Source organism: Notolabrus celidotus, chromosome 7 (assembly GCF_009762535.1).
Source record: "Notolabrus celidotus isolate fNotCel1 chromosome 7, fNotCel1.pri, whole genome shotgun sequence".
NCBI lineage: Eukaryota > Metazoa > Chordata > Actinopteri > Labriformes > Labridae > Notolabrus > Notolabrus celidotus.
In genome coordinates, this window is record NC_048278.1 from 19082976 (window position 1) to 19097398 (window position 14423).

A 14423-nucleotide genomic window follows, 5' to 3' on the forward strand; every position below is an offset into this window, starting at 1 on the left:
TGATCACTAACGGGTATTCAGTTGCAGTTTTTAAGGTTCCAAAAATACATGAGGCATCACAGATTATACATGGAAATTTAAATAATTCTCCTATTAAAACAAATGGTCTTTTTAAATTCAGCTTTTTCTCTTGGTAAAATATTGGATATTAAAAAAAGCAAATATTCATATTAGGTGTGGGTTATGTGAATGAAATATTACATGTACATGGCTACATGTTCTTTTGTATCTCTTGTATTTTGATTGGTAAATGGTGCCTTTTATAATATATAATGCTTATGAAGTAAAAGGTTAGGTCGGTATGTTCAAAAAGCTTGATCATGCCAAGGTAAAGAGCATATAAACTAATATCTCTGTAAAATACAGCCTGCTGTTAAAAAGCCTACATTGTATGACTGACATTTTGTCCTATTGACCGAGATTAAACGTTTGCTGTAACATTTTAAAAGACAATGACTCTTGAGTCAGGCTGTCGTCACCCGTGATACAGGGCCCCATGTGGACAGTTTAAAAGATAACATGTTTTTTTAAAAGTAGCGAGCAGTTTTCACAAAATTGTGAACCTTGAAGGCCCTTTTGTGTCTAAAGTGTTTTTTGTGTGTTGTGTTTTCATCTTTTCTGTGCGCCCCTGCCAAGATAATTAGACTTTTTTTTTTTAATATAAAATTAATAGCCAGTACAAATCAAACTTTCACGCACAAACAGATACATATACACCAACACTTTCAGCAACACCTTTTTGTATAGCTCTGTGCACAACAGCCTGTCTGTGCTTTAAGCAGGACAAGAGCAAGAGAACAAGCCTGACAACACCTTTTGAGACCAAACCAAGTGACTTGTGCCTATGGGGATTAAATTTGTGAACACAAGCTCTATACACTCACACACATACACACACACAAAGTCTCTCATACACACTCCACGGCCACACGATGCCACAACACCTCTTTCTCAGCTGCGAGTATAAAACCACAATGACAGGAGCCTTGTCCTCTCTTGTTGAATGGTCACGCTGAAATGTTTACCTTTACATACAAATGGCCTGGTGTCATGTTGTGTCACATAATGTTTCATGGACAAATAATGTGTCCCATTTCTCAATCCGCCCTGCAGCCCCTAAGCCCCCTTCTTCTAGGCTCTACAGTCACAGCAACATCCAGGCACCATGGCGGTAGAAAAGGGACCCTGTTTCCCCACAGTGAGGTGCCACTCTGAATTAGATCCCAGGGATGCAGAGCTGAGCTCAATCAGCACCATGGCTCTGAGTTTTGGGGAATGAAACCGCAAACCAATATGCACCAGAGGAGAGTTGTTGATAAATTTTTAGTGCACGTTTCTTTGTCTTAGTGTACAACAATTCATGTCAAAGTCAGATCAAGAGGGATTTTATGACCCACTGAAAATATTTTTTCAAGAAGTAAACAATAGCAAAAATTGAAACAGAATTAAAAAAAACCTCAATCACATCACACAAGCAAAACATAGCTTATTTAAAGTATTAATTTATACTTTTTTAGTGATTATTGGATATTTAATGGTGAGAAGGAAACTGTCAAGGCTTGGGGCAACGTTAATATGCATGATCTGCCTTATTTTTTGACAAACCAATAAGTCTAGTGTAGTTTAAATTAACCCAACCCTGAAACAACTGCAGCTCTGCTGATTTCAATGTTAATGCAGCATGTGACCAGCATTTTTTTAATCAATAATAATATTTGAATGACAAACAACATGATAAGGACTTTAAGTTGTATTGAACTATATTTCCATTCTATTATGACACTTTCTGATTTACAAAGGCTCACAATATTTCTCACAGGATTGTTTATTGGCTCAGAAGAAAACAACAACTTTATTATGCACTCTCTTCAACACATACATTGATGCCAGGCCTTTAAACAGTCTTTTCCTGTAGTTTAGCCTAATTTTGATTTACCATGGTAAGACCCAGAAGTCCCAGGGAGACACTGAATGTCTCCTCCTGTGTTTACGTGTTTACTTATTGTTCTAAGCGTCCCTTTAGTTCTTTCTCGCGCTTTAATGCGATTATTTCCGGTTCCGCTCGGTCAGAGCTCGGGTCACCGATCCAACTACTCCCCCTCATATTAATTACATTAATTAGCACGCAGGATGAAAAACAAACAGGAGATGATTAATATCCAAACTATGGCGAATTCTTTAAAGGCAGACTAAATGTGGAGCGACAACCTTACTGGGGGAAGATAAATAAACAAAAGGGTAGAAATTAGCCAAAAGGGAAAAATATAAAAGTATGAAATATCAGATAAAGGACTGACTTAATAAAATTTTAATTCAGTATAAGCTAACACAGGGCTTAATGTTTGACCCACTGTAAACATAATTAGGCACATTCTCTCTAAATTTGTCCATGTGAAAAAAACGCATCCAAACCCTCTTTTATGTATAGCCTATGTGACATGAAATGCACCTTCTTTATAAAACCAACAGAAATAAAAAAAAAAGAACTATCTAATGTGCCGAATGACAATTTCAGTTTAATTAAGAGTTACAATAGTGTTGTTCTTGTATGCGTGTTATTCATTAATTAGAGAAAAACCCAAAATATTCACATAAGGGAAAAAACAAGTTGCTCTTAAATTCTGTCAAATTGCTAGACTCAGAATTTATTTTTTACAGTTTTAATTCTATTATTGAAGACCTATCTCACTGTAAAGATTACCCAGTTATCAAAGTTAAGACAATAGAGTATTATGACTGTTTTTAGCTCATTATTAAATCACTTTACAGTAATTCCTCATTTCTTTAGGCTATATTAAATAACATGCTGGCATGGCTAGGCATATATTTTCAACTTCTAAGCCTTGAAAAGGTTACAGTTGAGGCAAGCCTTTCGAAAGTCCTAGATCTTTCTACAATAGAGCAGAGAAAAAGTCTAGACTGATGTTATGGTAGATAATGGAGTATCAAACTTTTGAAAAGATTGGCCCTTCATCAAAATATCCTCAGCAGTGTAAAAAGGGCTACAGCACATTAAAAGAAACCCCTCAAGATGACTAAATCTTTATTTTGTTATGTTTAATAAATACATTTTCAAACAACTCTTTATCCAAGTTCTTCTATGTGGAGTATCAGTTCAAGCTGATAAAGGTTGACTTGTAGGCTTACATCACAACCTGCTATACTTTCAAACCTAATCATTATCAACAGTCAGCATAGGCCTATAATTGATTGATAGTTGTCCGTTTCTCCACCCGGAGATCCAAGTTGCAGTATTTTTTGTTTGTTTGTTTCCAGCCTTCACGCAGATACATCAGCAGCCTTTTTATGTTTTGATGTTGTGGGCGCGAGCCGGAGGTCAGGGTCGTAATGTTGCAGCGCGCGGCGACAAGCAGAGCAAAAAGGGTCGCTGTCTCACGCTTTGTTCCGCACTCAATTGTCTCGGGGCTGCGCGTGAACCCTGAGACCTGCAGCTGTCTGGAGGACAGAGACGAAATGGAAGGAAGGATAAGTTTGAAACCGCATAAAAGGGAATAATACTTAAACATTTGAAGTCTTGTATCAGCTTTAAAAGGAATTTTGGTCTGACCTGCTTGGGATATCTGGCTTAGTCTTGTTTTTTTTAGTCTCAGGATGATTTTAAACGTGTGAAAGGAGTAGGCCCTCATGTCGACAGTCACTCCTGCCTGTAAGCTACATCAAACACGACTTTTTTACCTTTTTCTTATTGCATGCTTTTGTCTGTTTGTGTGACTCAACAACAAAACAAAAGAACATTTTGGTTTATATTATGAAATAAGAGAAAAATGTAATTTATGCTGAGCTCGAGCATGCCTTTAAGTTGATATGAGATTGAAGACACTCAAGTAGCCTAATAAAATAGTCCCCCAAAGAGAGGCTTCATCTTCGATTTGAACTGGGATCTTATGAAGTTTTTTTTTCTTCCTTTTTTTCTTTAAATAAGAACCTTTGTATTCAGAATTTTTTTTTTTCATGCGTTTGCCAACTATTGCTTTGGGGAAAATGTTACCCTGATTAATGGACGTGTGAACAAGGCAGATGTGTCATTTGTTTTGGTTTTTCGGTGTTTAAAAGGTAAACTTTATTTTGACAGGTTTGTGAGGGTTAAAAGACGCCCGCCTGTAATTAAGACGACTAAAGAGACTCGATTTTCTGTAAAATGCTGTCCTCAGTCTATGTTAGTTTCCTTTATTAAAACGGAAGAGCTAAAGAGAGCACACATGTTCAGGAAATCTTGAATGTCATTGTTCCGCCACAGACCAAAGTTCTCGATGAGAACTGAACAAGGCGGCAAGTATCAGTTTGAGTGGAAATTTTCAGTTGTCAAATTAATATTGAAATGAAATGTTACACGTTCACAGGTGTGTGTCTGCGAACAATGAGAGCCGAGCACCGGAACTATCCGTTTTGTCACAAACACTTTGCGCACAGTGAGCGCAGGAGAGAGAGAAACACTCCCTCTCCAACAGCAGAGCAGTGATGGTGAAGCTCAGAGCACTGCACCTGCTTCACATCCACCGTGCGTAATGCGTAAAGATCGCCGTGCGTAACAGGTGTACGCTCGCAACGGAGGAGAGAAGTTTGTAGAAAGTCTCTTAAAGGCTCTTTTATAGGACTCAAATGACACAGTAAAGGTAAAAACACCAGAGAAGCAACTTTCTCTTGTTGGTCAACTCTTAAAGCTGCGCACTACACTGGCTTTTCGAACTGATAATGTTACCTGCATCTACCGCCGTCTTGTGTCCCACAGAAAATGAGTCGAACATAAAGAGGGGAGAAAGAGAAAAAAAGAGAGAAGGGGGAGTTCGGGGCGGGGGCGGGAAAGTTTAGTAAAGTGGAACTTAGTAACAGATGCGAGTGAGGGGGGCGCGGCCCTGCATGGAAGGTTGGAGGTTGTATATTGTGTGTATGTATGCATTAGCCGTGCACAAGCGTGTGCACGTCAATGAATTTGTGTGCGTAAGCTCGTGCAGGAAAGGGACAGGACATGAGCGCACATCGAGAGAGCGGCTCTTTTTTACTCGGCGTGATCATTTCACGCTTCCCCCCGAAGCCTTTTTTCCACCTAAAGCGTTTAGTTGCAGCTGACTGAGCACTTGCAGGGAGTGCAAGAGGGAGCGGAAGGGTCGAATTATTTCAGCCTACAAGTCGCCCCAAAAGTACTGTAGGACGAAAGAAAAAAAAAAGGGAGAGAAAAAAACAGTGCCAGAGAAGGAAAGAGAGAGGGAGGGAGAGAGGAGTGAGAGAAAAAGTGGGAGAGGGAGAGGTGGACACTGGAAAAAGTTTTTTTGTTCTTTTCCTTTTTTTTCCTCGTCATCGCCTCCCCCTGTACTAACCGGGCAACATGGATCAGGGGCCCAAGAGTCCTGCGTTGCGGCTGGGGAGAGCAGGTAGGGTCACACCGGTTCAGCTTAATTTCAGTGTCATCAAGAAATGAACTAACGAGTAAATAGATTTTGGATTAATGTGTTTACAACAGTGTCGTTTTTATAGTTTTTGCTGATGGAAAACTTTTAATTGTAAGTTGTGGAAGTTTTTTTGAATGAAAGTTATTGGAGATGTGTCTTTTTAAATGGGTGGTGTCCTGCAGCCACAACTTTGAAAAGTTTTCTAAAGTTGCCCGAATGATGAGAAATAGAGAAATCTGTAGTCTTGAGTGACCTTTTTCCATCTCTGAATTTTTTTCTTCAAAATGTGTGACTTTCTGACTTCTGTGGGCCATTAATTGAAGCAGGATTATTTTGTCTTACCACAAACCTTTGCTGTCTTGGACTATTGATAGCAGATGTGATCGTTTTTCGTTTTTCTCGGTTTTAAAGTTGGACTTTATGTCAATATAGCCTTAATTCATTATTTTTTTATTTTTTTGGCACTCATAAAGTCATAAACGTGGCTGAACTTGGTGTGACTATGTAACATATTGAAATCACTTGAAACGGATCAATAACTCAAACCTCATTGGGTTTTTGCAAGGCTGTGGTCTGTTAGTGTTGCACTGACATTTACATATTACAAATGTAAAATGTGTAACTGTTAAATGCAGTTCAAAAAAACTTTGAAGAGTGTTTTTATGATCACTGTTACTCTGGGAGGCCACGAGCAATGAAGCTCAGCTTCGTGTTTCACTCTGCGGTCTTAAGGTGAAACTGCAGAATAATTCAGTTCAAAGTAGTTCCCTGAACGCGTCTGTCTGACTCCTTAGCTCCGTGTCTGCGTGACTCTATTCAACAGGTTCATCTGCTTTAGGCCTATTCATAAACCAGCGGGGTCTGGTACAGCAACGGATCAGGCCATCGACCTTGCTAAGGCACCCAATGGATATCACATCATTTCATATTGCTGCCCGCTGCGTCTGCATTGGTAAAACGTCGTTTGTCATTAAGAAAGGGTCTGAGGAAGAGCATTGTGCCTCGTAGAAATACTCATGTCTGCCTGCCTTGTGCTAAGAAAATAGTTATGCATGTTTTAAAAAGTTAATGGAATTTAGTCTGGTCCTCACATTTTGTTTTACAGTATTGATGGAAGGAATTGTATTCTAAGTCTAACACGCTGTCTCACAGTTAGCCTGTGCCCGGCCTTCTGTGGAAATTGGTCATCAAAGAAAGCATATGGCCTGTAAGACAAATAACGCCCTCTCTACAGTCTTTTGTGAAGTGGGCCATACCCCTGATAAACGCTGAATGCTATGGGATTTGTAGCAATTGGATAATAACCTTTTAACCGCAGAGGAAATCAGAGTTTAAAGGAGGCCCTCCTCTGTTGGCGTGTAAAGTCTTCAGGGCCCAAGGCCTGAACCTACAGCCTCTCAGTTCTACTCTCACTTTAAGATACGTGCTCAGAGTACAAAAGAGATTCTGTGAGAATGAACGTGGATCTAATGAGAGCCCCCGTCTTCCCGCCCTGGTTGGTCGTGCGTAAAAGTGCGCAAAGGCCGGTTCTTTCTCATAAGCAGGGCCGCCATTTCGACCTGTGCCTGCCGAAATATTGGGCAGAGGGGCCGACGTTGAATTATTACTTTGATAAAACGAGAAAAAGACACTATTTAATTTACCTGTTCTGGTTTAACTTCCATCTGTAAGCATGGACTTCCTGATGATATAAAGATATTCTCCCAAAAATGAAATTTTGGATTATGTTATGTTCATGTCTCCAGATTCATACTGAGGGATACCATTTTGCTTTTGATGTGTCACCTTAAACCAACACTTTCTGCGTAAACCTCCTGTCTGCCAAGACTTCATATATTATTTTTTGTATGTATCATATCATATTTCTCACATAAAAGTCTTGCAGGCGAGGACTTAGCAGATCTTACAGTCTATGTAAAGGAAAGGCCAATAAGCTTCCTGATGTTGCGTCAGTCCGCATGAGAGAGATGGAGGGTTGAGGATGGAAAGGGGGGAGGGAGGGGAGAAAGAAAGAGAGAGATGACCTCATGTGGCATATAGCCTACTTTCGTTTTGACCTTAGGTGCCCCATCGCAACACAGGAAATTGTGTGATGTTAAGGTGAGAAGGGTCGAGATCTCTCCCTGACAGATAACAGACTGATCTTTTTATGCATTATCATCGATACCAACGATTACAAATTGATCTATCTGATCAGGCCTGTGGGAGGGAGAAGCACCGAGTAGCCTACCTGCTAAAGGATGCCCAGCAAGGTTCACTCAGAAGGGTCCATGTATTTTATATTATAGTTATTATGACTTCTATATTTTATAAGCAAGTGCAAACTTAAGAAGAGATACGGGAGCTTTCTCATTATGTTTACAGTCAGCAGGCGTGTAATAAACGAGCTGGTGGAGTTAACATGCGCTATTAATTTTTCATTGCTTTTCCGTTTCGAGGCTCGCGCGCAAAAAAGCAAAACAGCCGAAGCCTTTCATTGTGGATGGAGGGAAAGCAGAGGAAGAGGGAACACTTAGACAGCAGCGATGTCTCCAATTTGCCTCCAAATCATTATCACAACTCACCCGCATTCTTACTAATGTTTAAAAAAGTAAACGCACCCTCTTCCTCCCTCTCCTCCTCCTCCTCCATCCCTCCCATCCTCCCATCCTCCCATTTCCAAGGTAATGAAATATGGTAATGGTTTGGACCCCCGGATTAAAGTCGTCCTACCCTGATGGAAGTTTCCTCCAAAATTTCAACCCTAAAGCAACAACAATTTGTATACATGATTGATTGTGTTTGGATTTTTTAATTGCTTATGTATTTAATTTGCAAATCAGAGAGACAAGGGCGACGACAGCAATTTACTTCTGTGGGGAAGAAAAGCGCTGGTGTCTGAATCTCAATAAATAAAAAACAGACTGGCTGTGGAGTGTGTGCGAGGGTGATGAAACGACTTATTTCCCCAAAAAGTATCCAAAATAAGAAATCTTTATGTTTCTTTTTCTTATGATGCCCTAACTGGAGACACCAGGAGCTAAATTGGACACTCTATGAATGAAAAATGTGATTAATTGATTTATCTGGAGAAGAAAACTTGCAAACAATCTTACATTGAGAGTGTAGAATTCTCATGTACTATATTATGGACATTAGAACGTTAGATAACCTGTTCATTTCCTACTTTACAGATTACTTTTTTCTAGCAGTGCAGGCTTTGCCATTATCCGCATATCCCTACAATTTCCCCCATTTCGTTCCATTTGTGGCCTAAATTTAGGCCCGTGCCTTGGTGTATGATTAACAGTTACCAATCTTTAAGTTGATCTAAGTTAAAACACGAATCTATGCTAGAACAGAAAAATCAATGGGGCTCGCTGTGTCAGAATTGTTAGAGGCCGTGATTCGCTCAGGAAACAGATGTGAAATATGAATGAGGATTATTGAGAATGTGTTGAGGTTTACTCCACTGTCAGTGGATTAAATAGCATAGAATAAATGCAGATTTATGAAAACATACTTGGTGTTCGAGATGGAAATAAATGAGATTATTAATAGGTAGATCACATTCTTTGAGAGATCATGCTGTGTGTCTGTGTGTTTCCATGGAGGCCTTGGTGCTGCTTTTATTTTGGACAGTGTGTGGCCTCGCTGACTGCTTTGAAAACTCTTCAGAGTTCATAGTGTCGGTAGTTAAGTTCCTGTATGTCTTCCTGTATGTATTCGTGCGTGTGTACAGCCTTGTGCACGCGCGTGTCTGCAGGCTAAATGCCCAAAGCCGAACGCCCCCTCGTGGTTAGTCTCGTTAATAGTCCTATACCAGAATAATCCACCGACAAAGAACAAAACCCAAATAAAACGTAAATAAACCAAAAACTTCACTTTCAGACGTCATTTTCAAAATATACAGTAACTGGAGAAGTAAGATTATTTTAAGGAGAACATCCTGAGTATCCAAAAGAGGCCCAGTTTACTCTGAGTGTTTTGACAGGAGGCAAGAAACCGATAACTCAAAGCGAGAATTCTGCAAATGGAAAAATCAGAAAAAAAACAAACTCAATAACATCATACACTGACCTTTACGGGATCAGATGCATTGCCTTAAGGTACATCAAACCTATATGTCCTCTGGGGATACACCTGAAAGGTACACAAGAAGGCTGACATTTTGTTCATGTTGTTCTTTAGTTGTGCGTTACTGTTATTAACCATCTTCCTTAATGTTACTGTCAGTAATATCTTTAATGATACCGGTTTACAGGCGTAAATAGCATGATGATGGTTTAGACAGTGAGCAATCTCAGTGTTTCATGTGCGCTGTATAAACACCATGGATCAGAAATGATTAAATGTCTAGAAAGAGGAATAAGGGAAATAACACTTTTTAATTTGGCTCATGCTTTAGGCTATTTGTGTGTTTAATATTACAGGGGCGAGGCTCAGATATGCACTCTGAAATCAGGTGGGACGAACATGTAATGAATCCCTCTCCCTCTTTCAGTTTAAATGCGGAGCTCGCCAATTGCATTTCATTAAAACCACGTCCGTTTGGATCCGCAATCAATTAGATAATGAGTGGGGATACATGTTTCATGTGCTTTTTTTCTTTCCTCGATCCACTAAAGCTAAAGATTTATAACAATGTGTTGAAGGGCCAACTGTTTTCATAACATGTTACAGCTCTCCATTGACCAACAAAAAGAGGATATAAAGCTTCTGGGTTTTGGGGGAAAGTTTAACTAGAATACTGGCTTCGTTGAATTGTTAAAATCTGTGAAACCTGCCTTTTTTAATTAAATAGTTCAATTTTACCTTCTTTCTTCCAAGTTATGGACAAATGCTGTTCGAGTTCCCTCGTTTATTAAGCCTTGCTGCAACTAAGCCCCATTTTAAGTAATACTCGATTAATTAGCCTTTTAATATTGACATGAATAAATTGAGCGCAAACGGGTATAAAGGCATTAAGTTTCTTACTTCGTTAATTGAAATTAAACATATCATCTCACTCCCCGAGCCCTGCGTCGCCTCACCGAGTCTCTCCATTGGTCGACGTACAATACATGCGGGGCGTCATTGGCCCACGGGATTCGCGCCAGCCAATCACCTCGCTCCTCCCATTGACTCTGTCTGGGGGTTGGTGATGACGCGAAGGCAGCGCTCGCGTGGTGATTGGCTGGCTCCGCTGAGAGTGACGGGCAGCTGGCCGGCGCGTGTAGGTTAGGGTTCCAGGGGGTTGGGAGCGGGCGCTGTCCGCACGAGAGCTGGTTCTGAAACGCCGTGCGCCACCGTGGACGCTGGAGGGGCGCAGGAAGTCTATCTCTGTATACTTAAAGAAGCCTGTTAATGTACATATTTAGGTCAGTTTTTTGGCGATCATTGTCTCGAGCGCGGAGAAAACTACCTTTTGAGTTTGGACAGGACTGTCTTATTTTTCCAGCGTGAAGAAATGCGTCTCAAAACTCAGACGTATAAACCTGGAGTCCAGTAGCTACACTCGTGCAGTGAGTCTAGTCCACACAGAGGGGGAAAGAGAAAGCAGTGTGACCAAGATCTGCTTTTCCTTCATGCATACAGGATAACAACTGTCACCCAGCCTCGGCAGAGTTTTTTCAAACCATAGAGTTTTGTTTATAATTTTCCTGCAGCTGACTCTTCCATTGTTTTCTGAAGTTTTTGCTTGTTTTGCGTCTTTGTTCGGTGGATATGAGACTTATTTGAGCCCTCCTCTGCTCTAACGCGCTGTATTGATGGAGATTACCAGGTGTTAATGTGAAAACAGTTGCCGAAGAAGGTTTGTGACAAGACGAAATGTGCAGCAAAGACCTCAGAAGAAAAAACAGGCCTACTGTGGATCTCTAAAGATAATTTTTACAATGTTTTCGAATCTAATGTTTTGAAATATTTAATCAGTCTGAAAGGGGGAAAGTTCAGCCCCCACCGGTTAAGACGCAGTTCAGGGGTCACGACCAGCGGACCGAGACGAAGAGAAAAGAAGGCAGGGGGGACACTTTTTAAGCCTTTATTTTTCATACTTTTTTTTCGACATAAGTTTGAATGTGTTTTAGTTGGACTGAAGTGACCCGATGCAGACGAGCAGCTGACGGAATGAGCACTGTTGCAGTCCTTTCCCTCCTCTGGTTTTGGGGACGCCAGCAGAGCCCCGATGTGGTGTCCCGTCCCGATGAGGAGGGAGCCCGTCTCTGATTATTATTTTTGATCTATTTCTTTCCTCTTTTCCATCTGAAAACCTATCATTTTTTTATATTTGTTATTTTCCATCAGTTCGAGTCAAAGTGAAACGCCCTTTTTTTAATAAGCCACGCAAGAAAAAAATAGGCCCTCATTTTTATGGGAACTGGCTCTCTTTTCCGTTTTTGAAGCGCACAGTCTGTCAGTAAAGTGGTCCGGTGGCATTTTAAGTCCCCCTCACACTGTGGCTATCGGGGGCCTCCAGCCCCACTGTAGGGATGGAGATTCACTGTAAACACGACCCGTTTGCTGCCATGCACAGTAAGTTTACACGTTTATAAACCACCCATCTGCATGAGTCCATCTGTACTGAACTAAAACTACTGAAAACATCCCCCCTCACCATCCACTCTGTGTACAACAGCCGTAGGATTCCAAGCTCTCATTGCAAAAGCACCCTCACTTTGAGTCGGATGGTCGTCATTTTTATTTGTATTTATTTATTTGTTTATTTTAACAACATGTAAAAGACTTTAACAGTGCTGAAATTACTTTCGCTTTTGGAAACAGCTTTTGGTTTTTCGTTATTGAAATGAGTGGGATTTTTTTTTATCGTGATATAGCTTCTTTATATATTAATTTATTTTTGGTAATCTTGAAACAGTCTGGTGATACTTTGGAAAAACCGTTGCTCAAGGGATTTTTGTCTTCCAGCAACAGCTTTTTAAAAGCAATTTGTTTTGAAAAAAAATATCGATTTAAAGGGGAATTCTACTTTTTCAGTGTTTTAAATGAGGATATGCATGTAATCGCTTTTACTCTAATTATTTTATTTTTCACAACCATTATTGCTGATTTGTGAAATTGATTGATTCATGCTTTCGATTTATTTTTGTGTGTCTCTTGCAGTAGCCTATTTTTTATAATGCACTTTGCTTTAATACGACATGAAGTGATTTAATTAATTGTGAATTGCACTGTTGTCCTGCACGCGGTTTGATGTAGGTTAATTGTTGGTAGGCTACGAGACGGTCTGTTGTGTTTCCCTCTTTAAAGGAAGGTGGAGTACAAGGGTCAGAGAGAAAGAGACATAGGGGTAACAAAGCGTGGCTAAAAGCTGAACTTGATCCTTTAACAGTAAAAGCGTTTCTCTAACGTGGTTACATGGACACTCACTGGTCTTATAATGGTAATAATAATAATAGTAACAACTAGGTGAGACGGTGTTGACCCCCTGTAGGAACTGCAGGTCAGGTGGGTTCAGCCTCACAGTGTGCAGACTCTTGCTCAAGGATACTTCAGCAGTGTAAGGTGCTGCTTTGAATGAATGGGGCAACACTTGTTCAGTCAGTTGTGACATGGCGGGCTCTGCTTTGTTTCTTCAGCACTTTCCATCCACAGTGAGTGTTCATATCAACATCAACTGTGAACAAAATACCAAGAAACCTCCCTTTGAATGGAAATCCCCAAAACACAGTTTAATAGGCTAAAATGATCAACTCGCTATAAGGTTGTTACAGAGGCCTTATATTGTATAATAAAAAATATAAAATAAATCAGGAACTTTACTTTCAGGGAGCTTATTTTTTCTAACAAAGGCCCAATGGAATTAAAAACACGAGTCCTATACATATGTCCTATTTTATGTGACGTTTAACTTATTTTGTGCCCTCGAAAATAACGTGTCGTAGGGTCGTAGGCCTTCTCTTTTCATTAAGACTTTAGTCAATGTTTTAATGCAGTTTACTCCAGGAGAATAACCGTGTTCTGTGACTGACACCGGTTCCCACGGTGCGTTTCCCTGCTGGATAAATAAACCCTGCGCCCCCACACAAACACTCACTTAAAAAAACACAGAACATTTTCTAGAACGAATCCCGTTTCCTTTTCTTTCATGCCGTTTGACCAAAGCCAATGATCCGCGCTGCTGCAGGTAACAGCGGAGCTAAAGTTATATGTCAGAGCCCGGAGACGCTTTAAAACGATTACACGTAAAAATGTCAGAGTGAGAGAGAGGGAGAGGGAGAGGGAGAGAGAGGGAGAGGGAGAGAGAGAGAGAGAGAGAGAGAGAGAGAGAGAGAGAGAGAGAGAGAGAGAGAGAGAGAAGTGTTTGGTAACACTTTCATATAGGCTCAGTGCATTAAAGTTCATATTGTTATGTTGTTTACGTTTTACAGGTTGTGTTAGGCTATTTCTACTTTTGGTTTCTCTGTGAAAACCTGTCTTGAGTGCGTATGAGTGCACATTTTGTAAACTGCGGCTTTAATTTTACCCTAACCCTGGACCATTATTATTTTTTAAGGTAAAATAATCAGCTTTTTTTCTTTCTAAAGAGGATGAACTGTTATAGGGTAATCTATGCCTGTATGTCTCATAACTTTGTTAACTTTGCATTTAGCACCATCTGCAACAATATGTAGCCTCGGCCTCGCAGTGATGTTTTAAAAATCTATAGCAGATAATTGTGATGATAATGAGCTGAATTTCATAATCACATATTGAGATGGTAATGGCGGCATGCTGAATTTAAAACAGGAGAGGCTGTGGCCTATACCTTTTAGAGATTGTCTGCTGCCTGCCATTTAGAAAAAAAGTGGCTAAAAAATCAAACAAAAAAATACGTCAACTGCAGTTTAAAAAAGTAATTAAAACTGTTATTTTCTGCATGAAAATGAACGTCACACACTGCCCATTAAAAATATGGACAAAAAACCGTAACGAAAGTAAAGGAGTAGAAGCCTGAACACATTGACATACTCAATTAATTCACGTGTTTCCTTTTTTATGGATTAAACCACACATCTGCCCAAAGGGAATCTCATGAAATCAGGCTTCATTTGTTAT

The 14423-nt window shown here is 40.1% G+C and overlaps 1 protein-coding gene across 1 annotated transcript in view; it reads left to right on the forward strand.

Moving 5' to 3' along the window:
• The first annotated feature begins 5344 nt into the window (after window positions 1–5344).
• The window catches only part of pax5 (paired box 5), a 59797-nt gene continuing 50718 nt past the window's right edge, over window positions 5345–14423 (forward strand). The window contains exon 1 of the mRNA XM_034687314.1: window positions 5345–5390. Within this exon, the coding sequence (XP_034543205.1) occupies window positions 5345–5390 (46 nt within the window). The remainder of the gene's footprint in view (window positions 5391–14423) is intronic.